We start from the raw sequence: 27,991 nt of genomic DNA, 5'->3' as shown, positions 1-27,991 counted from the left end.
ATTGGTGTAAGAGCTATACATGTGATAATTAAATAAAAATACAAGGCAAATGATTAATGCCAGTTGAATAATGAAGACAATAAGAAAAATGAAGACAGTAAGTGCTACGCCAAGAAGTTTAGAGGTGAAAATTGAACTGGTTAGAGAAGCTTTAGAAGAGGTTACATAGAGTGGGTTGCTGGGGAAACCTGTGCAGCCTTCTAATGTCTTCTGAGACAGGTATTTTTAATGTGGTTTCATTTTATTTTTAACATGTTTTGAATTCCAGGAATGTTGGGCATACCACATTCAACAGTAATTACAATAACATTTACAGAAATAAATTATTTTAAAGTACTATCTCTCTATTAGACAGAATATTAATATTTGCAGTTAAACTTCACAATATTAAAAAGATACTAATAATTGCAACTAACAATGTAATGTCACAACCAATGTAATAAACCACTCATCAAATGTAACTCAGATATAAGTAAAAGATACTGTGAAAAATTTGGGAAATTCTAAATTTCTAAAGTTGGTTATCACATTTACATAGTGTAGAACTGGCTAAAACATTTTTTGTTTGCAATAGTATTGTTTTGAGAGGCAGTGTTGTGTGGTGCTGAAGACCACAGGCTCTTGAGTTAGGCTGCCTGAATTCAAAATCTGACTCCACTGTTTGTTGGCTGTGGAATCTTGGGCAATTTGATCTAAGTTTTTATTTTCCTCATCTGTAAAATAGAATGATAATTCCTTGAAAGGTAGTTTTCAGGAATAAATGAAATAATGCAGGTCAGAGTGTTTATCATAATGTCTCACAGTAAGTATTTAATAGCATTAGCAATTACTGGCTATGTTAGTAGTTCTGCTTAACTGGGCTTATTTGAATAAATACATATAACAACTTTCTGCTTTTCGCGACATTTGAATTTGGGTTTCTATTCTCCTCCTTATACTACAAAGGTAAAGTTAAGGGACTGGATGATCTCCTGTGATTTATGATCTATTAACTGCCTTTTCTAGCTTTTGTATAGATATCTGAGTTGGGAAATGTCTATTAGGTATCGTACTATAAGTGAGTGTTGCATTGAAAGAATAACTTAAGATAGTTAAATATAATTACTTATGTCTCCTAAACAGGGATATGATTTTTTATTTTTCTCTTTTTTGCAGGAAATCATTTTTTAAAATAAATTTATTTATGTGTTTGTTTATTTATTTATTTTTGGCTGCGTTGGGTCTTCATTGCTGCGCGGGCTTTCTCTAGTTGCGGCGAGCGGGGGCTACTCTTTTTTGCCGTGCGTGGGCTTTTCATTGCAGTGGCTTCTCTTGTTGCGGAGCACGAGCTCTAAGTGTGCAGGCTTCAATAGTTGTGGCTTGCGGGCTCTAGAGTGCAGGCTCAGTAGTTGTGGCACACGGGCTTAGCTGCTCCGCAGCATGTGTGATCTTCCGGGACCAGGGCTCAAACCCATGTCCCCTGCATTGGTAGGCAGATTCTTAACCACTGCGCCACCAGGGAAGTCCCTGCAGGAAATCATTTTGTGCTACCATTCATTCACACTTGTTCATCAAGTTCTTTGAGGCCTTAAGGGCAGAATTTACCTCTAAACAGAAAGATGGAAACTAAAGTACATTTATTTTGCCAGGTATTTTTCAAAACAGTTTCTAAAGATGCCTTCCTTTTCTTTCTTAAAAATTAGTTTACGTTACCTCACACCCATAATCAGTAAGCAGATTCATAGCAACATAGTCATATGATCTTGCTTAATAACTGAGGTGACCTTTGAACTCTTTTAGTGGATATATGTTGAACTCTCATCCCAGCAACCCATGTAGTATCAAGAGATCTGTGATGTGTGATGAGAGTATTTTTTGGGAAAGGGACAGGGACAATTTTCCAGGAGACCAAAGGATTTAAACCTACATGAGAGGTTGTCGACAATATAATTAATAACATGACAGTCTAATCAAAAGGTAATTTAAAAGATACCAAGTTTCTCTAGCCCTCTTCTCTGTGATTCAGGGGATATTCTTATGTATTGGCCAGTATTGTGTCAATAAAAACAAATCTGGACTTCGTATGGAGAGACTTTATTCAGAAGGATTATTGTAAGGGAGGAAAGAGACTATTGAAATAGGAGGAGGGGGGGACTATCGCAATAGGGAGAACACTGTGACCGTAAGATCTGCAAGCATCTCCAAGGTTTAGGGAAAAAGTGTTTTCTTTTCTTTCTTTTTTGTTTTTTTTTTAAATTTTATTGTATTTTTATTTTTAAATTTTTATTTTATATTGGAGTATAGTTGATTAACAATGTCGTGTGAGTTTCAGGTGTACAGCAAAGTGATTAAAAGGGTTTTCTTTTATAGAGAAGAGTAAACAAGGCTAGGAAGAACTGGATATGGGGAAATGGGATGTTAGAGTGGTATGATCGGATAAATAGATCAGAGAATATTTTACTGAGAGGCCAGCCCTATTTTCTGGAGGGGCTGCATGCTGACTGGCTCAGGCTAAGGGTGGGCCAAAGTTCAGGGGCTTGGAGAAGGAGAGAAGCTTAACCAAAGCCTAGTTAATAAGCATTTTGTCCTGATTAATTGGTGAGGATAAAACAGTTCAGCTAACCGTCTATGAGGCAAAGAAAGGAAAATTTGAAGGTGTTTGGCCTTGTCATAGGTAAACAAGAGGGGTATGTGGTAAGTCTTATCTAAATCATTTGAGGAGGGGTGGTTCTTTGCAGTCAGCCATTATCCAGAACACAAAAGAGTGAGGGAATTCTTCTTTCACTGTTTTTCAGGAGCACAAGACTCAGGTAGAATTTAACATTGTCAGTTGAGAGTCTTAATCTTTTTTTTTTTTCATATCTGAATATGGACTTTCAAAATTATTTTATTTTTTAACATCTCTATTGGAGCATAATTGCTTTACAATGGTGTGTTAGTTTCTGCTGTATAACAAAGTGAATCAGCTATACATATACATATATCCCCATATCTCCTCCCTCTTGCATCTCCCTCCCACCCTCCCTATCCCACCCGTCTAGGTAGACACAAAGCACTGAGCTGATCTCCCTGTGCTATGCATCTGCTTCCCACTAGCTATCTATTTTACATTTGGTAGTATATGTAAGTCCATGCCACTCTCTCACTTTGTCCCAGCTTACCCTTCCCCCTCCCTGTGTCCTCAAGTCCATTCTCTACATCTGCGTCTTTATTCCTGTCCTGCCCCTAGGCTCTTCAGAACCTTTTTTTTTTTTTCCAGATTCCATATATATGTGTTAGCATACGGTATTTATTTTTCTCTTTCTGACTTATTTCATTCTGTATGACAGACTCTAGGTCCATCCACCTCACTACAAGTAACTCAATTTCGTTTCTTTTTATGGCTGAGTAATATTCCATGAGAGTCTTAGTCTTTTAAATTTATTCTTTCAGTGGATCTGGTGCCACCATATGAGACATGTACCTATACTGTAATTCGAAAAAACAATTTCAGGGGCTTCTTGCTAAGTACTGAGACATGTAATATATATGTATATATTAACCTGTTCCATCCTTTTATATGTAATACTTTATTGATTGTACCCTTATAAACTGATTTTGAAGATGAATTCTTAAATATTAAAAAAGTTAACAATATTAATATATCATACCAATTTATTCCTTTAAACTACATAGTTTGTATTTTACAGATGGTTCACCTTTATCCGTAGAGTTTTAGAAATTCTTTTCTTCCTTTTCGGTGTTGTTAAAGTTTCTATTCACTATTTGTTTCTATTCATCAGGCCTTTGATAACAGGTTTTTGTGCCCCTCAGTCTTTTTAGATCCCCTTCTTTTTTTTTAATGGTTTCGATTTTGGGTCATTTTTCTTAACCTCTCTGCTAATCCTTTCATCATTTGTAATAAACATCTCATCAGGGCAGCAAATCAGATTGCCTTTTTGAAACAAGTTTTTAAAGGTGTGTCTCTGTTGTAAGATAAATGTGTGCAAATTCTAAAAGTCACTGAAATAATTCTCTTAATTTCTATCTAATGAGGAAATAAAGGTCTCTCTAAACTCCCATGGTAATCTGCATTATAAGTTGCCTGTGTAATCTGTTCAGGGATTAAAAACTAATGTACCTTTGATCAACTAGATGCAGTCCAAACTGCAAACTGCTGTATTTCAAGAAAGAGAATATTTCCAACTTCATTCCTCTTTTTCTAAACATGTTAATTGCTCTTGGGCTCTAGTTGTTTGTTTGTTTGTTTTTTGGGGGGGGGTTCTATTAGGAAGGAATATAGATTTTTTTTAATAGACTTTATTTTTTTTATTTTTTATTTTTTTTGCTGTACGCGGGCCTCTCACTGCTGTGGCCTCTCCCGTTGCGGAGCACAGGCTCCGGACACACAGGCTCCGCGGCCATGGCTCGCGGGCCCAGCCGCTGCGCGGCATGTGGGATCTTCCGGGATAGGGGCACGAACCCGTGTCCCCTGCATCGGCAGGCGGACTCTCAACCACTGCGCCACCAGGGAAGCCCAATAGACTTTATTTTTTAAGAGCAGTTTTAGATTCACAGCAAAATTGAGTGGATAGTACAGAGAGTTCCTATATACCCTGTGCCCCACAGCCTCCTCCACTATCAATACCCTTCATCACTGTGGTCCATTTGTTATAACTGATGAACCTGTACTGACATATCATTATCACCCAAAGTCCATAGCTTGTATTAGAGTTGACTCTTGATGTTGTACATTCTATGGGTTTGGACGAATGTGTGCTGACATGTAGCCACTATTAAAATGTTACATAGAATAGTTTCACTGCCCTAAAATCCTCTGTCCTCTGCCTATTCATCTCTTCTCAGCCCCCACCCACCACTAGTAACCACTGATCTTTTTATTGCCTCCATAGTTTTGCCTTTTCCAGAATGTCATGTAGTTGGAATCATACAGTATGTAGCTTTTACAGATTGGCTTCTTTCACTTAGCAGTATACATTTAAGTTTCCTCCATGTCTTTTCATGGCTTGATAGCTTATTTCTTTTTAGCACTGAATAGTATTCCATGGTCTGAATGTATCACAGTTTATCCCCTGATCTACTGAAGAACATCTTGGTTTTTTACAAGTTTTGGCATTCATGAATAAAGCTATAAACGTCTGTGTTCAGATTTTTGTGTGGATATACTTTTTCAACTCCTTTGGGTAAACATGGAGAAGTGCAATTGCTGGATTGTATGGTAAAAGTATGTTTAGTTTTGTAAGAGGCTGTGAAATTGTCTTTCCAAACAGCTATACCATTTTGCATTCCCAGCAATGAATGAGAGTTCCCTTGCTTCACATTCTTGCCAGCATTTGGTGTTGTCTGTGTTTTGGATTCCTGCTATTCTAATAAATGTGTGGTGGTATCTTGATATTTTAATTTGTAATTCCCTAGTGACATGATGTTGAACATCTTTTCATGTGCTTGTTTGCCATTCGTAAATCTTCTTTGGTGAGGTGTTAAGATCTTTTGCCCATTTTTTAATTGGGTTGTTCTTTTTCTTATTGTTGAGTTTTAAGAGTTCTTTGTATAGTTTTGAATATACAAAATAAAGATACTTTGATTACAGTCCCTTATCAGATATGTCTTTTGCAAATATTTTCTCCCAGTCTATGAATTGTCCTCTCATCTGCTTGACAGTGTCTTTCACAAAACAGAAATTTTTAATTAATGAAGTTAAGTTTAATGATGCCTTAAGAACTAGATTTAATAAGTGTTAGATACATTCACGAATGCTGTGCATTTGTAGCTGCATAATGCACTAAGGAAAGTTGGAGTCATTTAGAATATATACTTAATCCAGACTAATGCATTAACTAACTCTTTTCAACGAAATTCTTTTCGATAGCACCATCTTAGAGAGAATATTGATCTAAAATGAATGATTTGACCCAGAATGTCATATTTAATTTATGTGTGCAAAGAGAACATGGCTGACTATGGCTTTTGATTGCTCCCCAGGGAGAAGTAAATACTGATTTATCAGATGATGGCTATAATTTTTTTGCAACTGACTTGCCATCAAGAAATATTGACAGCAAGAAATACATCAAGTTTTCTAAAACAACAGAGAAGAGAATTTCACCTGAAGTTAGGGGTTTGAGCCCAGATCACACAAAAAAGTAAGTTAAACTGTGAGGTTACTTAATTGAATTATGCTTTTGCCAGTTTAAGAGAACCAAAAATGTAACTCATGTGTTCTCATAATATACTAAGTATAGTGGATCACGCATATTGGTGGCCATTCTTTTAGGGGCGTGGTTTTAATCCCTAGATAGCCATTCTAATATTTTTCTCACTTCTCTCACAGCCATGTGGAAGCCTATAAGTTATCATAGGTTTCCAGTTATAAGAAAGTCATTATCCATATGTCTGTTTGTCCTTTTTTCTTTGACAAATAAAATTGTAATTTATTTAAATGTACAATGTGGTGATTTGATGTATATATTCATTGAGAAATGATTACCACCATCGAGTTAAGTAACATATTCATCACCTCACATATTTACATCATCATCATCATTATTATTATTCTTTTGGTCAGAACACAAGTTCTACTCAGCAAATTTCAGTTATACAATACAGGATTATTAACTGTAGTCACCTTGTGACTTGGCTTTTTAAAAAAAATCATGTATAAGTGATGTCCTATAGTATTTGTCTTTCTCTGTTTGACTTATTTCACTTTACATAATGCCATCAAGGTCCATCCATGTTGTTCCCTTCTTTGTCATGGCTAAATATATTGTATTCCATTGTATATACCACATCTTCTTTAACTGTTCATCTGTTGACAGACACTTATATAGTTTCCATATCTTGGCTATTGTGAATAATGCTGCAATGAACATGGGAGTGCAGATACCTCTCTGAGATCCTGTTTTCGTTTCCTTGGATATATACCCAGAAGTGGAATTCCTGGATCATATGGTAGTTCTGTTTTTAATTGTTTTCAGGAACCTCTCCATACTGTTTTCCATGGTGACTGTACCAACTTATATTCCCACCAACAGTGTATAAGGGTTCTCGTTTCTCCACATTGTTGCCAACACTTGTTATCTCCTGTATTCTTTTTTTTTTTAACATCTTTATAGAGTATAATTGCTTTACAATGGTGTGTTAGTTTCTGCTTTATAACAAAGTGAATCAGTTATACATATATCCCCGTATCTCTTCCCTCTTTCATCTCCCTCCCTCCCACCCTCCCTATCCCATCCCTCTAAGTGGTCACAAAGCACCGAGCTGATCTCCTTGTGCTATGCGGCTGTTTCCCACTAGCTATCTATTTTACATTTGGTAGTGTATATATGTCCATGCCACTCTCTCACTTTGTCCCAGCTTACCCTTCCCCCTCCCCATATCCTCAAGTCCATTCTCTAGTAGGTCTGCGTCTTTATTCCCGTCTGGCCCCTAGGTTCTTCATGATCATTTTTTTTTTGTTTTTTAGATTCCATATATATGTGTTCGCATATGGTATTTGTTTTTCTCTTTCTGACTTACTTTGCTCTGTATGACAGACTCTAGGTCCATCCACCTCACTACAAATAACTCAATTTCGTTTCTTTTTATGGCTGAGTAATATTCCATTGTATGTATGTGCCACATCTTCTTTATCCATTCATCTGCTGATGGACACTTAGATTGCTTCCATGTCCTGGCTATTGTAAATAGAGCTGCAATGAACATTGTGGTACTTGACTCTTTTTGAATTATGGTTTTCTCAGGGTATATGCCCAGTAGTGGGATTGCTGGGTAGTATGGTAGTTCTATTTTTAGTTTTTTAAGGAACCTCCATACTGTCCTCCATAATGGCTGTATCAATTTACATTCCCACCAACAGTGAAAGAGGGTTCCCTTTTCTCCACACCCTCTCCAGCATTTATTGTTTGTAGATTTTTTGATGATGGCCATTCTGACTGGTGTGAGATGATATCTCATTGTAGTTTTGATTTGCATTTCTCTAATGATTAATGATGTTGAGCATTCTTTCATGTGTTTGTTGGCAATCTATATATCTTCTTTGGAGAAATGTCTATTCGGGTCTTCTGCCCAATTTTGGATTGGGTTGTTTGTTTTTTGATATTGAGCCGCATGAGCTGCTTGTAAATTTTGGAGATTAATCCTTTGTCAGTTGCTTCATTTGCAAATATTTTCTCCCATTCTGAGGGTTGTCTTTTCGTCTTGTTTATGGTTTCCTTTGCTGTGCAAAAGCTTTTAAGTTTCATTAGGTCCCATTTGTTTATTTTTGTTTTTATTTCCATTTCTCTAAGAGGTGGGTCCAAAAGGATCTTGCTGTGATTTATGTCATAGAGTGTTCTGCCTATGTTTTCCTCTGAGAGTTTGATAGTGTCTGGTCTTACATTTAGGTCTTTCATCCATTTTGAGTTTATTTTTGTGTATGGTGTTAAGGAGTGTTCTAATTTCATTCTTTTATATATAGCTGTCCAGTTTTCCCAGCACCACTTATTGAAGAGGCTGTCTTTTCTTCACTGTATATTCTTGCCCCCTTTATCAAAAATAAGGTGACCATATGTGTGTGGGTTTATCTCTGGGCTTTCTGTCCTGTTCCATTGATCTATATTTCTGTTCTTGTGCCAGTACCATACTGTCTTGATGACTGTAGCTTTGTACTATTGTCTGAAGTCAGGGATCCTGATTCCTCAAGCTCCGTTTTTCTTTTTCAAGATTGCTTTGGCTATTCGGGGTCTTTTGTGTTTCATGAAATTTTTTGTTCTAGTTCTGTGAAAAATGCCAGTGGTAGTTTCATAGGGATTGCATTGAATCTGTAGATTGCTTTGGGCAATAGAGTCATTTTCACAATGTTGATTCTTCCAATCCAAGAACATGGTATATCTCTCCATCTGTTTGTATCATCTTTAATTTCTTTCATCAGTGTCTTATAATTTTCTACAGGTCTTTTGTCTCCTTAGGTAGGTTTATTCCTAGATATTTTATTTTTTGCAGTGGTAAATGGGAGTGTTTTCTTAATTTCACTTTCAGGTTTTTCATCATTAGTGTATAGGAATGCAAGAGATTTCTGTGCATTAATTTTGTATCCTGCTACTTTACCAAATTCATTGATTAGCTCTAGTAGTTTTCTGGTAGCATATTTAGGATTCTCTATGAATAGTATCATGTCATCTGCAAACAGTGACAGCTTTACTCTTTTCCAATTTGGATTCCTTTTATTTCTTTTTCTTCTCTGATTGCTGTGGCTAACACTTCCAAAACTATGTTGAATAATAGTGGTGAGAGTGGGCAACTTTGTCTTGTTCCTGATCTTAGTGGAAATGGTTTCAGTTTTTCACCATTGAGCACGATGTTGGCTGTGGGTTTGTCATATATGGTCTTTATTATGTTGAGGTGAGTTCCCTCTATGCCTACTTTCTGGAGGGTTTTTATCATAAATGGGTGTTGAATTTTGTCAAAAGCTTTCTCTGCATCTATTGAGATGATCATATGGTTTTTCTCCTTCAATTTGTTACTATGGTGTATCACATTGATTGATTTGCATATATTGAAGAATCCTTGCATTCCTGGGATAAACCCCACTTGATCATGGCATATGATCCTTTTAATTTCCTGTTGGATTCTGTTTGCTAGTATTTTGTTGAGGATTTTTGCATCTGTGTTCATCAGTGATATTGGCCTGTATTTTTCTTTTTGTGTGACATCTTTGTCTGGTTTTGGTATCAGGGTGATGGTGGCCTCATAGAATGAGTTTGGGAGTGTTCCTCCCTCTGTTTTATTTTGGAAGAGTTTGAGAAGGTTGGGCGTTAGTTCTTCTCTAAATGTTTGATAGAATTTGCCTGTGAAGCCATCTGGTCCTGGGCTTTTGTTTGTTAGAAGATTTTTAATCACAGTTTCAATTTCAGTGCTTGTGATTGGTCTGTTTCTATTTTCTATTTCTTCCTGGTTCAGTCTTGGAAGGTTGAGCTTTTCTAAGAATTTGTCCATTTCTTCCAGGTTGTCCATTTTATTGGCATATAGTTGCTTGTAGTAATCTCTCATGATCCTTTGTATTTCTGCAGTGTCAGTTGTTACTTCTCCCTTTTCATTTCTAAAAGTCATCTCCCTTTTTTTTGTGATGAGTCTGGCTAATGGTTTATCAATTTTGTTTATCTTCTCAGCTTTTAGTTTTATTAACCTTTGCTATCGTTTCCTTCATTTCTTTTTCATTTATTTTTGATCTGACCTTTATGATTTTTTTCCTTCTGCTAACTTTTGGGTTTTTTTGTTCTTTCTTTAATTGTTTTAGGTGTAAGGTTAGGTTGTTTATTTGAGGTGTTTCTTGTTCCTTAAGGTAGGATTGTATTGCTATAAACTTCCCTCTTAGAACTGCTTTTGCTGCCTCCCATAGGTTTTGGGTTGTCGTGTTTTCATAGTCATTTGTTTCTAGGTATTTTTTGATTTCCTCTTTGATTTCTTCAGTGATCTCTTGGTTATTAAGTAGTGTATTGTTTAGCCTCCATGCGTTTGTATTTTTTACAGATGTTTTCCTGTAATTGATATCTATTCTCATAGTGTTGTGGTCGGAAAAGATACTTGATATGATTTCAATTTTCTTAAATTTACCAAGGCTTGATTTGTGACCCAAGATATGATCTATCCTGGAGAATGTTCCATGAGCACTTGAGAAGAAAGTGTATTCTGTTGTTTTTGGATGGAATGTCCTATAAATATCAATTAAGTCCATCTTTTTTAATGTGTCATTTAAAGCTTGTGTTTCCTTATTTATTTTCATTTTGGATGATCTGTCCATTGGTGAAAGTGGGGTGTTAAAGTCCCCTACTATGATTGTGTTACTGTCGATTTCCCCTTTTATTGCTGTTAGCATTTGCCTTATGTATTAAGGTCCTCCTATGTTGCGTGCATAAATATTTACAATTGTTATATCTTCTTCTTGGATTGATCCTTTGATCATTATGTAGTGTCCTTCTTTGTCTCTTGTAATAGTCTTTGTTTTAAAGTCTATTTTGTCTGATATGAGAATTGCTACTCCAGCTTTCTTTTGATTTCCATTTGCATGGAATATCTTTCTCCATCCCCTCACTTTCAGTCTGTATGTGTCCCTAGGTCTGAGGTGGGTCTCTTGTAGACAGCATATATATGGGTCTTGTTTTTGTATCCATTCAGCCAGTCTGTGTCTTTTGGTTGGAGCATTTAATCCATTTATATTTAAGGTAATTATCGATATGTATGTTCCTATTACCATTTTCTTAATTATTTTGGGTTTGTTATTCTAGGTCTTTTCCTTCCCTTGTGTTTCCTGCCTAGAGAAGTTCCTTTAGCATTTGTTGTAAAGCTGGTTTGGTGTTGCTGAATTCTCTTAGCTTTTGCTTGTCTGTTAAGGTTTTAATTTCTCTGTCAAATCTGAATGAGATTCTTGCTGGGTAGAGTAATCTTGGTTGTAGGTTTTTCCCCTTCATCACTTTAAATATGTCCTCCCACTCCCTTCTGGCTTGCAAAGTTTCTGCTGAAAGATCAGCTGTTAACCTTATGGGGATTCCCTTGTGTGTTATTTGTTGTTTTTCCCTTGTTGCTTTTAATGTTTTTTCTTTGTATTTAATTTTTGATACTTTGATTAATATGTGTCTTGGCATGTTTCTCCTTGGATTTATCCTGTATGGGACTCTCTGTGCTTCCTGGACTTGATTCACTATTTCCTTTCCCATATTAGGGAAGTTTTCAACTATAATCTCTTCAAATATTTTCTCAGTCCCTTTCTTTTTCTCTTCTTCTTCTGGGACCCCAATAATTCAAATGTCGGTGTGTTTAATGTTGTCCCAGAGGTCTCTGAGACTGTCCTCAATTCTTTTCATTCTTTTTTCTTTATTCTGCTCTGCAGTCGTTATTTCCAATATTTTATCTTCCAGGTAACTTATCCGTTCTTCTGCCTCAGTTATTCTGCTATTGATTCCTTCTAGAGAATTTTCAATTTCAATTATTCTGTTGTTCATCAGTGTTTGTTTGCTCTTTAGTTCTGCTAGGTCCTTGTTAAACGTTTCTTGTATTTTCTCCATTCTATTTCCAAGATTTTGGATCATCTTTACTATCATTATTCTGAATTCATTTTCAGGTAGACTGCCTATTTCCTATTCATTTGTTAAGTCTGGTGAGTTTTTACCTTGCTCCTTCATCTGCTGTGTGTTTCTCTGTCTTCTCATTTTGCTTAACTTACTGTGTTTGGGGTCTCCTTTTCACAGGCTGCAGGTTCGTAGTTCCCGTTGTTTTTGGTGTCTGCCCCCAGTGGCTAAGGTTGGTTCAGTGGGTTGTGTAGGTTTCCTTGTGGAGCGGACTAGTGCCTGTGTTCTGGTGGATAAGGCTGGATCTTGTCTTTTTGGTGGGCAGGTCCATGTCTGGTGGTGTTTGGAGTGTCTGTGGCCTTATTATGATTTTAGGCATCCTCTCTGCTAATGGGTGGGGTTGTGTTCCTGCCTTGCTAGTTGTTTGGCATAGGGTGTCCAGCACTGTAGCTTGCTCGTCATTGAGTGGAGCTGGGTCTTGGCATTGAGATGGAGATCTCTGGGAGATTTTCACCATTTGATATTATGTGGAGCTGGGAGGTCTCTTGTGGACCAATGTCCTGAACTTGGCTCTCCCACCTCAGAGGCACAGCCCTGATGCCTGGCTGGAGCACCAAGAGCCTGTCATCCACATGGCTCAGGATAGAAGGGAGAAAAAAAAAAAAGAAAGAAAGAAGAAAATAAAATAAAGTAAAATTAAATTAAATTAAAAAGTTATTAAAAGAGGGCTTCCCTGGTGGCACAGTGGTTGAGAGTCTGCCTACTGATGCAGGGGACACAGGTTCGTGCCCTGCTCTGGGAAGATCCCACATGCCGCGGAGCAGCTAGGCCTGTGAGCCATGGCCTCTGAGCCTGCACGTCCGGAGCCTGTGCTCCGCAACAGGAGAGGCCACAACAGTGAGAGGCCTGTGTACCGCAAAAAAAAAAAAAAAAAAAAGTTATTAAAATAAAAAATAATTATTAAAAAAACTTTTTTAAAGTAATAAAAAATAAAGAAGGAAAGAAAGAAAGAAGAGAGCAACCAAACCAAAAAACAAATCCACCAATGATAACAAGTGCTAAAAACTATACTAAAAAAAAAAAACCAGAAACAAAAAAAAAACCGGACAGACAGAACCCTAGGACAAATGGTAAAAGCAAATCTATAGACAAAATCACACACAGAAGCATATACATACATACTCACAAAAAGAGAAAAAGGGAAAAAAAAATATATATCGTTGCTCCCAAAGTCCACATCTTCAATTTGGGATGATTCATTGTCTATTCAGGTATTCCACAGATGCAGGGTACATTAAGTTGATTGTGGAGATTTAGTTCGCTGCTCCTGAGGCTACTGGGAGAAATTTCCCTTTCTCTTCTTTGTTCACACAGCTCCTGGGGTTCAGCTTTGGATTTGGCCCTGCCTCTGCATGTACGTTGCCTGAGGGCGTCTGTTCTTTGCCCAGACAGGACGGGGTTAAAGGAGCAGCTGATTCGGGTACTCTGGCTCACCAAGGCCGGGGGGAGGGAGGGGTACGGAATGCGGGGCGAGCCTGTGGTGGCAGAGGCCTGCGTGAGCGTGACGTTGCAACAGCCTGAGGTGCGCCATGTGTTCTCCCAGGGAAGTTGTCCCTGGATCACAGGACCCTGGCACTGGCAGGCTGCACAGGCTCCCGGGAGGGGAGGTGTGGATAGTGACATGTGCTTGCACACAGGCTTCTTGGTGGCTGCAGCGGCCGTCTTAGCGTCTCATGCCTGTCTCTGGGGTCTGCGCTGATAGCCACGGCTCGCGCCCGTCTCTGGAGCTCCTTTTGGAGCTCCTTTAAGCGGCACTCTTAATCCCCTCTCCTCGGGCACCAGGAGACAAAGAGGCAAGAAAAAGTCTCTTGCCTCTTCAGCAGCTCCAGATGTTCTTCCGGACTCCCTCCCGGCTAGCTGTGGTGCACTAGTCCCCTTCAGGCTGTGTTCACGCAGCCAACCCCAGTTCTCTCCCTGGGGTCTGACCTCCGAAGCCCGAGCCTCAGCTCCCAGCCCCTGCCCCGGCGGGTGAGCAGACAAGCCTCTCAGGCTGGTGAGTGCTGGTCGGCACCGATCAGCAGGCGTCTCTCCACTTTGCCCTCCGCGCCCCTGTTGCTGCACTCTCCTCCGTGGCTCCGAAACTTCCCCCCTCTGCCACCAGCAGTCTCTGCCCACGAAGGGGCTTCCTAGTGTATGGAAACCTTTCCTCCTTCAGAGCTCCCTCCCACTGGTGGAGGTCCCGTCCCTATCCTTTTGCCTCTGTTTTTTCTTTTTTCTTTTGCCCTACCCAGGTACGTGGGGAGTTTCTTGCCTTTTGGGAGGTCTGAGGTCTTCTGCCAGAGTTCAGTAGGTGTTCTGTAGGAGTTGTTCCACATGTAGATGTATTTCTGATGTATTTGTGGGGAGGAAGGTGATCTCCATGTCTTACTCTTCCGCCATCTTGAAGCTCCCTCTCTCCTGTCTTCCTGATGATAGCAGTTCTAACGGGTGTGAAATGGTATCTCACAGTGATTTTGCTTTGCATTTCCCAGTCATGAGTGATGTTGAGCGCCTTTTCATGTACTTGTTGGCCATTGGTATGTCTCCTTTGGAGAAATGTCTGTTCAGGTCCTTTACCCATTTTTAATTGGGTTATTTCTTTATTTGCTGTTGGGTTGTATGAGTTGCTTGTATATTTTGAACATTAACTCATCAGACATAAGGTTTGCAAATATTTTGTCTCATTCCCTAGGTTACCTTTTCATTTTGCTGATAGTTTTCTTTGCTGAGGAGAAACTTTTTGGTTTGATATAGTCCCACTTGTTTATTTTTGTTTCTTTTGCCTTTGCTTTTGGTGTCCATGAAAAAATCATTGCTAAGACTGATGTCAAAGACATTTGTTTTCTTCTAGGAGTTCTATGGTTTCTTTATGAAGATTGTTTCAGCTCTTTGAGGTCTTTTGTGGTTCCATACAAATTTTAGGATTGTTTGTTTTATTTTTGTGAAAAATGCCATTGGAATTTGGTTGGGGATTGCATTGAATCCATAGTTCACTTTAGGTAATATGGACATTTTAAGAATATTAATACGTCCAAACCATGAAAACAGAATATCTTACCACTTATTTGTGTCTTCTTCAATATCTTTCATCAATGTTTTATAGTTTTCAGTGTACATATCTTTCACCTCCTTGGCTAAATTTATTCCTAAGTATTTTATTCCTTTTGATGATATTGTAAATGGGACTGTTTTCTTAATTTCTCTTTCTGATAGTTCATTATTAGTGAAGAAAAATGCAACTGATTTTTGTATATTGGTTTTGTATTCTGCAACTTTACTGAATTTGTTTATTAGTTATAACAGTTTTTTTGGTGGAGTCTTTAAGGTTTTCTGTATATAAGATCATGCCATCTGGAAACAGACAATTTAACTTTCTTTTCTGATTTGAATGTCTTTTTTTTCCTTGCCTAATTGCTCTGGCTAGGACTTCCAGTAATATGCTGAATAAAAGTAATGAGAGTGGGCACTCTTGCCTTGTTTCTGATCTTAGAGCAAAAGCTTTCAACTTTTCATTAGTATGATGTTAGCTCTGGGCTTGTCATATATGGCCTTTATTATGTTGAGGTACATTCCTTCTATACCCACTTTGTTGAGAGTATTTATCATGAGTAAATGTTGAATTTTGTCAGATTCCTTTTCTGCATCCATTGAGATGATCCATATAATTTTATCCTTCATTTTATTAATTGAAATTTAATTATTTAATTCATTTAATTATTGTGTTAGGTAAAACCTAAGTTCTCCTCCTGTTTATCTCCTTTACTCTCACACTACTACCACACTCATACTTCTGACCCCAGATGTGTGTTTTCCCCACACCAAGCAATTCTGTGACACCAGCTACAATTTAACTCAATTCTGACACTATCTACCTGGCGATAGTGCCAGATCCTACAGGTTAAGGGTTCAGACCCATGAGACTGTCCCCCCTACTTCGTCTTCCAATCTCAAGTGGTAGGTCCTCAGGTTACTTCTGTCTGACTTGGCTACAAATCAGAGGTTCCTATGACCCCTACTGAGGTTCAATTAATTTCTAGAATGGCTCACAGAGCTCAGGGAAACACTTACTTACAGTTACCAGCTTATTAAAAAACATGATAGAAGATATAGATGAACAGCTAGATGAAGAGATACATTGAGAGAGGTCTGTGAGGGTCTCAGGTGCAGGAGCTTCTGTCCTTATGGAGTTGGGGTGCATCACCCTCCCAGTATGTGGACATGTTCATACAACCTAGAAGCTCTCCAGAGAGGGCAGAGGGGCTGGAAATGGAGTTAATAATTGATCATGCCTACATAAGGAAGCCTCTATAAAAAACCCCAATATTGTGGGGTTCAGAGATCTTTCAGGTTGGTGAACACATCCACATACCAGAAGGGTAATGCACCCTAACTCCATGGGGACATAATTTCCTGCACCTAGGATCCTCCGACACCTCACCTTATATATCTCTTCATCTGGCTGTTCATCTGTATCATTTTTCACATCCTTTAATAAACTGGTAAGCATACGTAACTGTTCTGAGTTCTGTGAGTCACTCTAGCAAAATAATCAAACCCAAGTAGGGGCTTGTGGGAACCTCTGATTTATAGCCAATTGGTCAGAAGCACAGGTGACAAACTGGGCTTGCAGTTGACATCTGAGGTGGGGTGGGGCAGTCTTGTGGAACTGAGCCTTTACCCTGTGGAATCTGAAAGTATCTCCAGGTAGATAGTGTCAGAATTGAGTTAAATTGTAGGATACCCAGCTGGTGTTGCAGAGAGTTGCTTTGTGGGGGCAAACCTCACACACATCTGGTGTCAGAGGTGAGTGTGGTTGTAGTGTGAGAGTAAAGGAGAAACAGGAGGAAGACTGGGTTTTCCCCTACATAGTTGTGTATCACATTTATTGACTTGCCTGTGTTGAACCATCCTTGTATCCTGGGAATAAATCCCACTTGATCATGGTATATGATCCTTTTAATGTACAGCTGAATTTGGTTTGCTAATATTTCGTTGAGAGTTTTTGCATCCGTGTTCACCAGGAATATTAGCCTGATATCCTTTTCTTGTAGTGTCCTTGTCTGGCTTTGGTATGGGTAATGCTGTCCTCATAAAATGAGTTTGGAAGTGTTCCCTTCAGTTTTTGGAAAGAGTTTGAGAAGGATTGGCATTAATTCTTCTTTAAATCTTTAGTAGAATGTGCCAGTGAAGCTATCTGATTCTGGACTTTGTTGAAAGGTTTTCGGAATACTGATTCAGTCTCCTTACTAATAATTGGTCTGTTCAGAGTTTGTACTTCTTCATGATTCAGTCTTGGTAGGCTATATGTTTTTAGGAATTTATCCATTTCTTCTAGGTTATCTAATTTGTTGGTATATAATTGTTCATAGTAGTTCTTATGATCTTTAGTATTTGTCTGTTATCAGTTGTAATGTCTCCTCTTTCATTTCTAATTTTACTTATTTGAGGTATCTCTCAACACCCCCCACCCCATTTTGTTTTTGATGTCACAGTTTACATCTTTTTATATTGTATATCCATTAACAAACTGTTGTTGTTATAGTTATTAATACTTTTGTCTTTTAATCTTTATACTAGAGTTCTGTGTGATTTACCTACCACCATTACAATATTAGAGTATTCTGAATTTAACTATATATTTACCTTTACCAGTAAAATGTATGTTTTAATATGTTTTCATCTTACTAATTAGCTTACTTTCATATTAGCTTGAAGAATTCCCTTTAACATTTCTTATAAGGTCAGTCTAGTGGTGATGAACTCCTTCAGCTTTTGTTTGTCTAGAAAACTCTGTATCTCTCCTTCAATTCTGATCACAACTTTGCAGGGTAGAGTATTATTGGTTCTTGGTTTTTTTCCTTTCAGCACTTTGAATATATCACCCCACTCCCTCCTGGCTTGCAAGGTTTCTGTTGACAAATCTGCTGAGAGTCATGTGGGGGTTCCCACTATTCCTTTGAGTTATATGACAAAAGGCAAGGCAATTATTTCTAGGCCACCACAATAAAGCTTGTTACCTAGGAAGAAATGGGAGGTAGTAGGAGTGTTTCTTTAAAATAGTTAACACCTGCGGAGACACAATGCACCAAAGGAATAGAATACAAAACAAATGTTTTTAGTTATTCGTTATTTATATCAAATCATCCCTATTCCATAAAATATTTGAGGCATCTCATAATTAAGTGAACACTATTATACTTTTAAAAATGATAAAAGATAAAAAATGATGTAATGAGGTAGAAGTCAAAATTATTCTAGAAATATGAAGATCAATTTCAGTGAGGATATATGGAGGGGGATAGGGGATATAAAGTAGCAGTACACTGTAGGTTGTGATTCATTCATGTGTCATGAAATCAACTTAAGAGGTAGCTACTAGTATTTTTTTTGAGAGAAATAAAAAGGCATTCATTGAAATTAAATCATCTGCTCACAAATAGTACATTTTTTCCCAGTCTGAAAGATTTGAAAAGAAAACAAAAACACTGGATGTGTATGCAGTAGGCAGGGGCAAATGCTAATCAGTCTTAAGTAATATATATAACAGAATTTTAGAAATAAGACGTGTAGAGTAGTAGGTATATGACATTTTAAAAAGTGAATGTAATGAAGTTAATATCACTGAGGAAAGAAAAAAGATTATTTCTCTTCTCTAGCCATCATTCAGTAAATGAACGGGAAAAAAGAGTATGTAAAAACTGCATCTGAACATAAAATTTCAGGACAGCTAAACATAACTAAACTACCCCACAACTGAACTAGCTACTAGTATTTTGTTTTAAAAAAAGAAATTAGAATAGAATTGAAGACATTATAGTGCTTTTCATATAATAAGGATAAGTATTATTTTGTGAAATAGTTTCAGTTCTCTCTGTCTCTCTGTCTCTCGGTCTGTGTCTCTCTGTCTCTCTCTGTCTCTCTCTCTCTCTTTCTGTCTCTTTGTATATGTGTACCACATCTCAAATGTATTTTATGCTCTGTGAAATAATAAAAATAAAGCCATTGCCTTTGTGAGGGGAGGACTGTAGAGGGGACTGACTATAGGGCAGCTTCAGGGGGGATAAGAGCAAGGTAATAGGGCTCTCAGGGTAGGAATTTGGGAGTTGGATTTAAAGGGATATAATGTCAAAAGGGCAAAGTACCTACTAAGAAAGGGGAGTGAGGTGCATGATAAAAATTTCCCTTATTTCACAATTTTGCTTAGGGCTAAGTTTATCTAGAGATGTTATAGACTCAATCTAGTCATTTTTTTTTAATGTATCACCTAAGCAGCCCTTGCATAGCAGGTTATTCTAAGAGGAAGGAACCATTTCTGCTAAAGAGCTTTTAGTTTTACATACAAGGAAGAATAAGGTGTTACTTCTAAAGTACTAAGTCACAGCCCAATTGATGTGAGTTCTGGGTAGAATCAAGTCTATGGGGTATTGCCATAGTGATCCTCAATTTGTGTGTTAGAATCACCTGGCTATCTTTAAAAAATTCCAAATATCAGCTCAGTCCCCAAAATAATTAAATCACAATTTGGGGGGATGGGACACAAGCATCAGCATTTTTTTCAAGCTCTCAGGTGATTCCAGTGTGCACACAAGTTTGGGATCTAGTTTATCTCAGAATTATTCCTAGTCTACAGGATCTCAGAGCACAAAATAATTTTAGGGTTTTCCTTGAAATTTAGGTCTACCCTAGATTACTTGAAACAAAGTATGAAATTTCCAAGAGATCTTCTTTTTCAAATTTATTTCAGGCTTATTGTACTGATCTCATTGTTGTATAGTTTATGGAATGTTTGTGTTAGAAAAGTTCTTGACAGTCCAATAAGAAGAGGAGGGAAAAGAAGCATAAAAAGAGAAAACCAAGAAATAAGAAAGCAGGATAATTGTTAAAAAACAGTTCAGAATCTAGCCCAGACTTTAGTCTTAAAGTACCATTTCTTATTAAAAGGAACCATTTCCTTGGAGAAATGGCTGATTGCAGGTCTGGGAAAGGAAGTGTACAGATGAGCCTGGAGCATCTTGTCTTCAGACTGCTACCAGAGATACATCAAGAGCCCACCTGAAGAGGCTTCCACCCCTTCCTACCCCACACGAGAAAATTAGAGCATCAATAAGGATAATCATTGCAGGGAGTAAAAATGAATTTAGGGCTTCCCTGGTGGTGCAGTGGTTGAGAGTCCGCCTGCCGATGCAGGGGACACGGGTTCGTGCCCCAGTCCGGGAAGATCCCGCATGCTGCGGAGCGGCTGGGCCCGTGAGCCATGGCCGCTGAGCCTGCGCGTCCGGAGCCTGTGCTCCCCAACGGGAGAGGCCACAGCAGTGAGAGGCCCGCATACCGAAAAAAAAAAAAAAAAAAAGAATTTAATATATTTAAATGAATGTGTTCAAAATGATATAAAAACTATTTTGTCACTGTTGAAGGTTACAAGTGAGCCAAGTCATTGTTATGAAAAGGGAAAGAATAAGGGAAAGAATAAGGCAATTATCCTGCTTTTCTATATGAACTATATCAAAGGGTAAGCGAATGGTACACTAGAGGAATTTTCTCTTTATGGAAATATTCTGAGTGAAGAAGGAATGATAGATTTAGAACACAGCCATTTTGCAGATCCTTATGATTTACTGGATCTAGTTATTATGTATTAGTAGCTGCTAATATCGTAAATGGAGAGCCACTTGGACATTATATGCCTCCTGATGGGAAAATGCCACCACCTACATGGTTTTGAACCACCCCTCCCCCACCCCCCAAAAGTAGAATGTTAATCTGATCAAGTCTTTAGACTCCTACAACCTTGGTTACACAATCAGCAAAATCTAGACTGTGAAAAATCTATAGGACAACTGGCAGTAATGATGATAGTGGTGATGATGATAATGATAATAATAATAAAAAGACATGGAGGAAGAACCTATAGGTGAAAAGAGCTCTAAAAGACATATCAACCAACCGTAATGTGGGGACCTTATTGAATCCTGATGTAAAGTGTTAAAAATTTTTGACATTTATGAAAGAATTGGAAATTTGAACATAGGTAGTGTGTTTGATGACATTAAGAAATTATTGTTTTTTGGTGTTATAACTGTGTTTTAAATATGTTTTTTTTTTTAAATACATTTTTATTTTATTTTATTAATTTATTTATTTTTTGCGGTATGTGGGCCTCTCACTGTTGTGGCCTCTCCCGCTGCAGAACACAGTCTCCGGACGCGCAGGCTCAGCTGCCATGGCTCACGGGCCCAGCCGCTCCGTGGCATGTGGGATCTTCCCAGACCGGGACACGAACCTGTGCCCCCTGCATTGGCAGGCGGATTCTCAACCACTGCGCCACCAGGGAAGCCCTTAAATACGTTTTTTAAAAGAAAAACACCTTGTAGAAATGCATGTTAAAATCCTTACACATAAGTAATATGATACTGGAATTTGCCTTAAAGTAATAAGGACTGAGAGCAGGGATAAGAATATAGATTAAATAAGATTGTCCATTATTGAAGCTGGGTGATGAGTCATTACAGAAACATGGGGAGATCATCACATTATTCTGTCTACTTTTGTCTATGTTTGAAAATTTCCATAAATAAAAGACGAAAAGAAGAAGAATCAAGAAAAAACCAATTCAGGAATTATTCCAATTTTCTGTACACTTTATGTATGAAATATCAATGTTCCTATTTGGAGAAGAAAAATCCTCTGATTTTTCAGGAGAAAGAAGAGTTTACAAGTACAATTGCATACTAAAAGAACTGAGGTAAATAAAGATCTGGGAATATTTTTGCTTTCAAGTGTTGTCTTTAGCCCTCAAACATTCCATTCCATTTTAGTCCAAGTATTGAAATGTCACAATCTTAAATATTTCTTCTTCTTCTTCCCCTTTCCCCTACTCTTCCTGTGCCGTCCCCTCTTCCTTCTCCTCCTTTTATTTATTTATTTTTTGTTATACATTTATTTATTTATTTTTGGCCGCGTTTGGGTCTTCATTGCTGTGCTGTGCGCAGGCTTTCTCTAGTTGCAGTGAGCGGGGGCTACTCTTCATTGTGGTGTGCAGGCTTCTCATTGCGATGGCTTCTCTTGTCGCGGAGCACGGGCTCTAGGCACGCAAGCTCCAGTAGTTGTGGGCTCAGTAGTTGTGCCTCATGGGCTCTAGAGCGCAGGCTCAGTAGTTGTGGCGCACGGGCTTAGTTGCTCCACGGCATGTGGGATCCGAACCTGTGTCCCCTGCATTGACAGGTGGATTCTTAACCACTGCGCCACCAGGGAAGCCCTCCTCCTCGTTTTAAAAAAATAGAACATGGAACCCTTTCAGAAGAATATGAATTTTTCCCCTTCTTTCTCCATTAGACCAGTATTTTTATTATTATGCTCTCTGTTAAATTTCTGCTGTTGTAACAATGACTCTAGGCAATCCTTGGCTTTTGACAGGGTAACTTCAATCTTGGCCTCCATCTTGCTCTTCATATGACCTTCTCCCCTGTATCTATATTTCAAGATTCCCTCTACTTTTCTCTTATAAGCACATCATTGCATATCTCATCTTGAGATCTTTAACTTGATTACATCTGCAAAGACCATTTCTCCAAATAAGGTCCAAATAATGTTCATAGGTTCCAGGGATTAGGATATGGACATCTCTTTTGGTGGGGTTATGCAACCTACTACATTCACTATATGATATACTTAAGTATATATTCCTTTGTTTTGATATTTGTGTGCTTCCTGAATCTGAGAATACATGTCTTTCTTCAATTCTGGAAAATTCTAATCCATTATCTTTTAGAGTATTTCCTCTCTCTCAATCTCTTCATTCTGTCCTTCTGGATCTTCTGTTAGATGTATGTTAGACCTTATCATTCTGTTTTCGATGTTCTTTAACATTGCTTCATATTTTTCATCTTTTTCTCTGTATTTTGTTCTGGGTAATGTCTCCCATCTACTTTCTAGTTTACTTTTTCTTTCTCCAGCTGAATATAATTTGCAGTTTAACCTATCTATTGAAATTTTATTTCAGTGTTTATATATTTTACTTCTTGAAGTTTTATTTAGAAATTAAAATCTGCCTTATGTCATGTTATTTGCTCATGTCCTATAGTTATTTCATGATTAATACCTGATAAACCTAATATATGAAGTCCTTGGGGGAATCTAAATCTTCTGTTTGTTGTTTTGTCTGATTCTCACTCATTAATTCATATTAACTGATGTCCTTGTGTGCCTTATACTTTTTATTCATTCTTTCATGTATTATTGATCTAAATCTGTAGGAATCTTATGATGAGTCTGGGTTTAGAGAGTCCTCTTCCAAGAGAGTTTGAATTTGCTTCTGCCATGCACTTCAGAGGTGTTATAAATATGGGATCACTTTAAATGAATTTTTGGTTTCAATTTGGGGGCCCATATATTTAGTATAGATTTGAATTCTAAACTCATGTGTGGGTAGAGCTAAGGCTATAACTAATCAAGAGGAGTACTCTCTTTTCTCTCTCTTTCTTTTTTTCCAACCTGGAGCTGAGACAAAGACAGATTTTACACTATGTACTCCTTCTGTTGGGGGATACAATTTTTTCTAGCCTACTCTTGCTGAGAACATTGCCTTTTGAAGATTTTTGGCTCTGTGTGGGACCTCAGTAACAATTCCTGTCAATCTTGTATAGCTTGAGAATCCTCTTTACGTCCTGCATGGTCTTTAAAAGTCAAGGCTCTAGATTCCATAGAGCCATGTAAAACTGAAGACACCTATAATTCAGTTCTCATTTTCTAAAGTGACACATTACTATAAATTGACAAAATATTAATTAGGAGATGATAAGTTGCATACTTAAGAAAAATGTGGCTTTGCAAAAGAATATGGTGTTTATTTAAAATTTTAGTAGATATAAAATGTAATTTAATTATAAAAAGCAATTTTACATTAGAAGCATAGCTAAGTGCGGAGGCTTGTTATGATTAATTATCTTTTAAGGGGTTTATTGTCCAAGAATGCTGGTTTACCAATGTGATCTGAGGCACGAACATTCTTGCATTTGGCTCTAGATTTCTTCTACTTCTGTGAAGGACAAGATGACTAGAAAAGAAAGCTCTTTATGTGAGTTGTCAAGTCAGTACAGCGTTCACAAGAGTTTATCACCTCTTGGTACCTCTTCCTCAGTTATTCGGTATTTAAACCATTGTATTCTCTTCTTTAAATATTGGATTCAGATTTGAGATTTTTCTTCAAGATTCATCTATCCCTTCTACAGAAAGTATGCCACATAGTTTGTGCTAACTAAGAGACTCTGCTTTTAGGAAGGATGGTGTGGAGCTAAGAGCATTGCATGTGGAATTGAAAGACTTAGAGTTGAGTCCTGATTGACTTCACATGCTGGCTTAGGCTCTTGTACAATTTATATTTCTGTGCCTCAGTTTCCACATCTGTACAAGAATCTTATACTAGGTGGACTCTTAAAATTTCTTCCAACATTAACATTCTATGGTTTCAGTTATTTTCATGTTATGGAATCAGATGAATCATCTTTTTAAGATGTTTTTATTAACAGGTTATGGGATCTGAGATTCTTTGGCTACTTAAAGATATTCTTGTTTATCTTATTATAATAACTTTCTGTAAAATTTGCTGTAAGTTGAATTAGGAGTAGGAAAAATTGGACCACAGCCAAAGGATAATGGGTCATGTGCACTACTTACTGCCTAAGGTAAATCTGCTCCATAGAGAGATGCCTAAAAGAAACAAGGTGGGAATTCTAGAGTGAAGAGTATGTACTTGATTATCACTTGGACAGTTCTTTAAGAAAGGTTCTTATGAAGTGTAAGGAACTGGAGAATCTCAGGCTAAATTTTAATGACAAAATATTATATATGGCAAAGTGACAAAAATGTTTTGTGGGTTTTCTGTTTTTATTTTTGTTTTCCTGCTTTCTAATGTGGCTGTTTCTTTGACAGCAAAGATGAAAAGCTTTCTAACCTTTACCAGACATTATATGATGAAGTACCTGAAGGACAATTTTACTTACAAGAATTAAGTGGGGCTTCCCTGGTGGCGCAGTGGTTGGGAGTCTGCCTGCTAATGCAGGGGACACGGGTTCGAGCCCTGCTCTGGGAGGATCCCACATGCCACGGAGCGACTAGGCCCGTGAGCCACAACTGCTGAGCCTGCGCGTCTGGAGCCTGTGCTCCGCGGTGGGAGAGGCCGCGATGGTGAGAGGCCCGCGCACCGCGATGAAGAGTGGCCCCCGCTTGCCCCACCTAGAGAAAGCCCTCGCACAGAAACGAAGACCCAACACAGCAAAAATAAATAAATTAATTAATAAACTCCTACCCCCACATCTTCTTAAAAAAAAAAAAAGAGGTATAAATTCTGTGCACAATAAATAAGTTACAAGGATATATTGTACAGCACAGGGAATACGGCCAACATTTAAAAAAAAAAAAAAAAGAATTAAGTGGTAATAATAGGTTCCAGAATTTCTTGAATAAATTTCCTGATTGTATGCTTTTTAAAAATTGTTTCAGTAGTTAGTGTCTCTTTCTTTATTCCTGATGAGTTATCAGCTAATATTACATGATATGGCAAATGCTGCATGCTGTGAGCAAGCATAAGTAATTTAATTCATAAATATCTTTGGTTGCATTAGTAAGATAGACAAAATATATATGCTTATTCTAGTTCAATTTTTGGGGGGAAAAGGTTTGGATATTACATATGATGAATGAATTAGTAAGCACTGATTTTATTGGAATCGAGTCCTTGGTACCTTAACATTAGGGCTTATAGTACCCTTCACTTCTTGACACTGAGCTCTCCCATATCTTGGGCTTCGCCTTTGTGTGTGTGTGTGTGTGTGTGTGTGTGTGTGTGTGTGTGTAGTTTTTTTCCTCCTTTATATTTATGGAGTCATTTGGCATATTTTTGCTCTTTACTTTAACTCTGGTTATTGTATTAGGCATCTCTCCTAATCCCCCAGTTTTATTGAGATATAATTGACATACAGTGTAAGTTTAAGATGTACAGTGTAGGGCTTCCCTGGTGGCGCAGTGGTTGGGAGTCCGCTTGCCGGTGCGGCGGACGCGGGTTCGTGCCCCGGTCTGGAAGGATCCCACGTGCCGTGGAGCGGCTGGGCCCGTGAGCCATGGCTGCTGGGCCTGCACGTCCGGAGCTTGTGCTCCGCGACGGGAGGGGCCGCAGCGGTGAGAGGCCCGCGTACCGCAAAAAAAAAAAAAAGATGTACAGTGTAATGACTTGACTTACATATATTATGAAGTGATTAACACAATAAGTTTAGTTAACATCCATCATCTAATACAGATACAAAAATTTTTTTCCTTATGATGAGAACTCTTAGGATCGGCTCTCTAAACAACTTTAAAATATACCATATAACAGTGTTAACTATAGTTGTCATATTGTACCTCCACTGTACTTATTTATTTTATAACTGAAAGTTTGTACCTTTTGACCACCTCATCTAATTCACCCACTCCCCAACTCTGGTAGCCACAAATCTGACCTCTTTTTCTATGAGTTATGTTTGTTTTTTTTAGATACCATGTGTAAGTGAGATCATACAGTATTTTCTCTCTCCATCTGACTTATTTCACCAGCATAATGCCCTCAAGGTCCACACGTGTTGTCATGAATGACGTGATTTTCTCCTTTTTTAATGACTGAATAATATTATATTGTATATAATTATACACACTACTTTTTCTTTACCTGTTCATCCTTAGATGGACACTTAAGTTATTTCCATGTCTTGGCTATTGTAAATAAAACTTCTGTGAACATGGGGGTGCAGATATCTCATTGACGTAGTGTTTTCATTTCCTTCAGATTTATACCTGGAAATGGAATTGCTGGATTATATGGTAGTTCTGCTTTTAATTTTTTTGAGGAACCTCTCCATTACTGTTTTCAATAGTGACTGCACCAATTTACATTCCCACCAACAGTGTACAAGGGTTCCCTTTTCTCCACATTCTTGACAACACTTGTTATCTCTTGCCTTCTTTTTTTTTTTTTTTTTTTTTTTTGCAGCACGCGGGCCTCTCACTGTTGTGGCCTCTCCCATTGCGGAGCACAGGCTCCGGACGCGCAGCCTCAGCGGCCATGGCCCATGGGCCCAGCCGTGGCATGCAGGATCTTCCCAGACCGGGACACGAACCCATGTCCCCTGCATCAGCAGGTGGACTCCCAACCAGTGCGCCACCAGGGAAGCCCGTCTCTTGTCTTCTTGATGATAGCCATTCTAACAGGTGTGAGGTGATACCTCATTGTGGTTTCAATTTGCATTTCCCTAATGATGAGTGATATTGAGCAGCTTTTCATGTACCTGTTGATCATTCATATGTCTTCTTTGGAAAAATGTCTATTCAGGTCCTTTGCCCATTTTTTAAACTGGGTTATTTTATTTTATTATTATTTTTTTGCTATTGAGTTGTATGAATTCTTTATATATTTTGGATATTAATCCCTTATCAGGTTAATGATTTGCAAATTTTTTCTCATTCCATAGTTTATCTTTTCTTTTTTTTTTTGCAGTACGCGGGCCTCTCACTGTTGTGGCCTTTCCCGTTGCGGAGCACAGGCTCCAAACGCACAGGCTCAGCGGCCACGGCTTACGGGCCCAGCCGCTCCGCGGCATGTGGGATCTTCCCAGACCGGGGCACGAACCCGCGTCCCCTGCATCGGCAGGCGGACTCTCAACCACTACGCCACTAGGGAAGCCCTATCTTTTCATTTTGTTGATTGTTTCTTTTGCTCTGCAGAAACATTTTAGTTTGATGTTTGTTGCTTATGTTTTAGGTGTAATAGAGAAAAAAATCATTGCCAAGACCCACATCAAGGATCTCTTTTCCTGTGTTTTCTTCTACAAGTTTTATGGTTTCTGGTCTTACATTTAAGCCTTTAATCCATTTCGAGTTAGTTTTGTTTGTTTGTTTTA

At 38.1% G+C, this 27,991-nt stretch overlaps 1 protein-coding gene across 1 annotated transcript in view; it reads left to right on the top strand.

Moving 5' to 3' along the window:
- Positions 1 to 1,598: 1,598 nt before the first annotated feature.
- EFCAB13 (EF-hand calcium binding domain 13) overlaps positions 1,599 to 27,991 on the top strand; it is a gene marked incomplete at both ends in the record, with an annotated part of 49,585 nt that continues 23,192 nt past the window's right edge. The window contains 7 exon segments of the mRNA XM_081218655.1: positions 1,599 to 1,628; positions 5,962 to 6,122; positions 20,480 to 20,486; positions 21,644 to 21,764; positions 21,767 to 21,807; positions 24,087 to 24,208; positions 24,993 to 25,072. Of these exon segments, the coding sequence (XP_081074781.1) occupies positions 1,599 to 1,628; positions 5,962 to 6,122; positions 20,480 to 20,486; positions 21,644 to 21,764; positions 21,767 to 21,807; positions 24,087 to 24,208; positions 24,993 to 25,072 (562 nt within the window).

Source organism: Mesoplodon bidens (genome assembly GCF_964165515.1).
Source record: "Mesoplodon bidens genome assembly, chromosome: 19".
In the NCBI taxonomy this organism is placed as follows: Eukaryota; Metazoa; Chordata; class Mammalia; order Artiodactyla; family Ziphiidae; genus Mesoplodon; species Mesoplodon bidens.
This window is presented reverse-complemented; position numbering and strand designations above follow the sequence as displayed.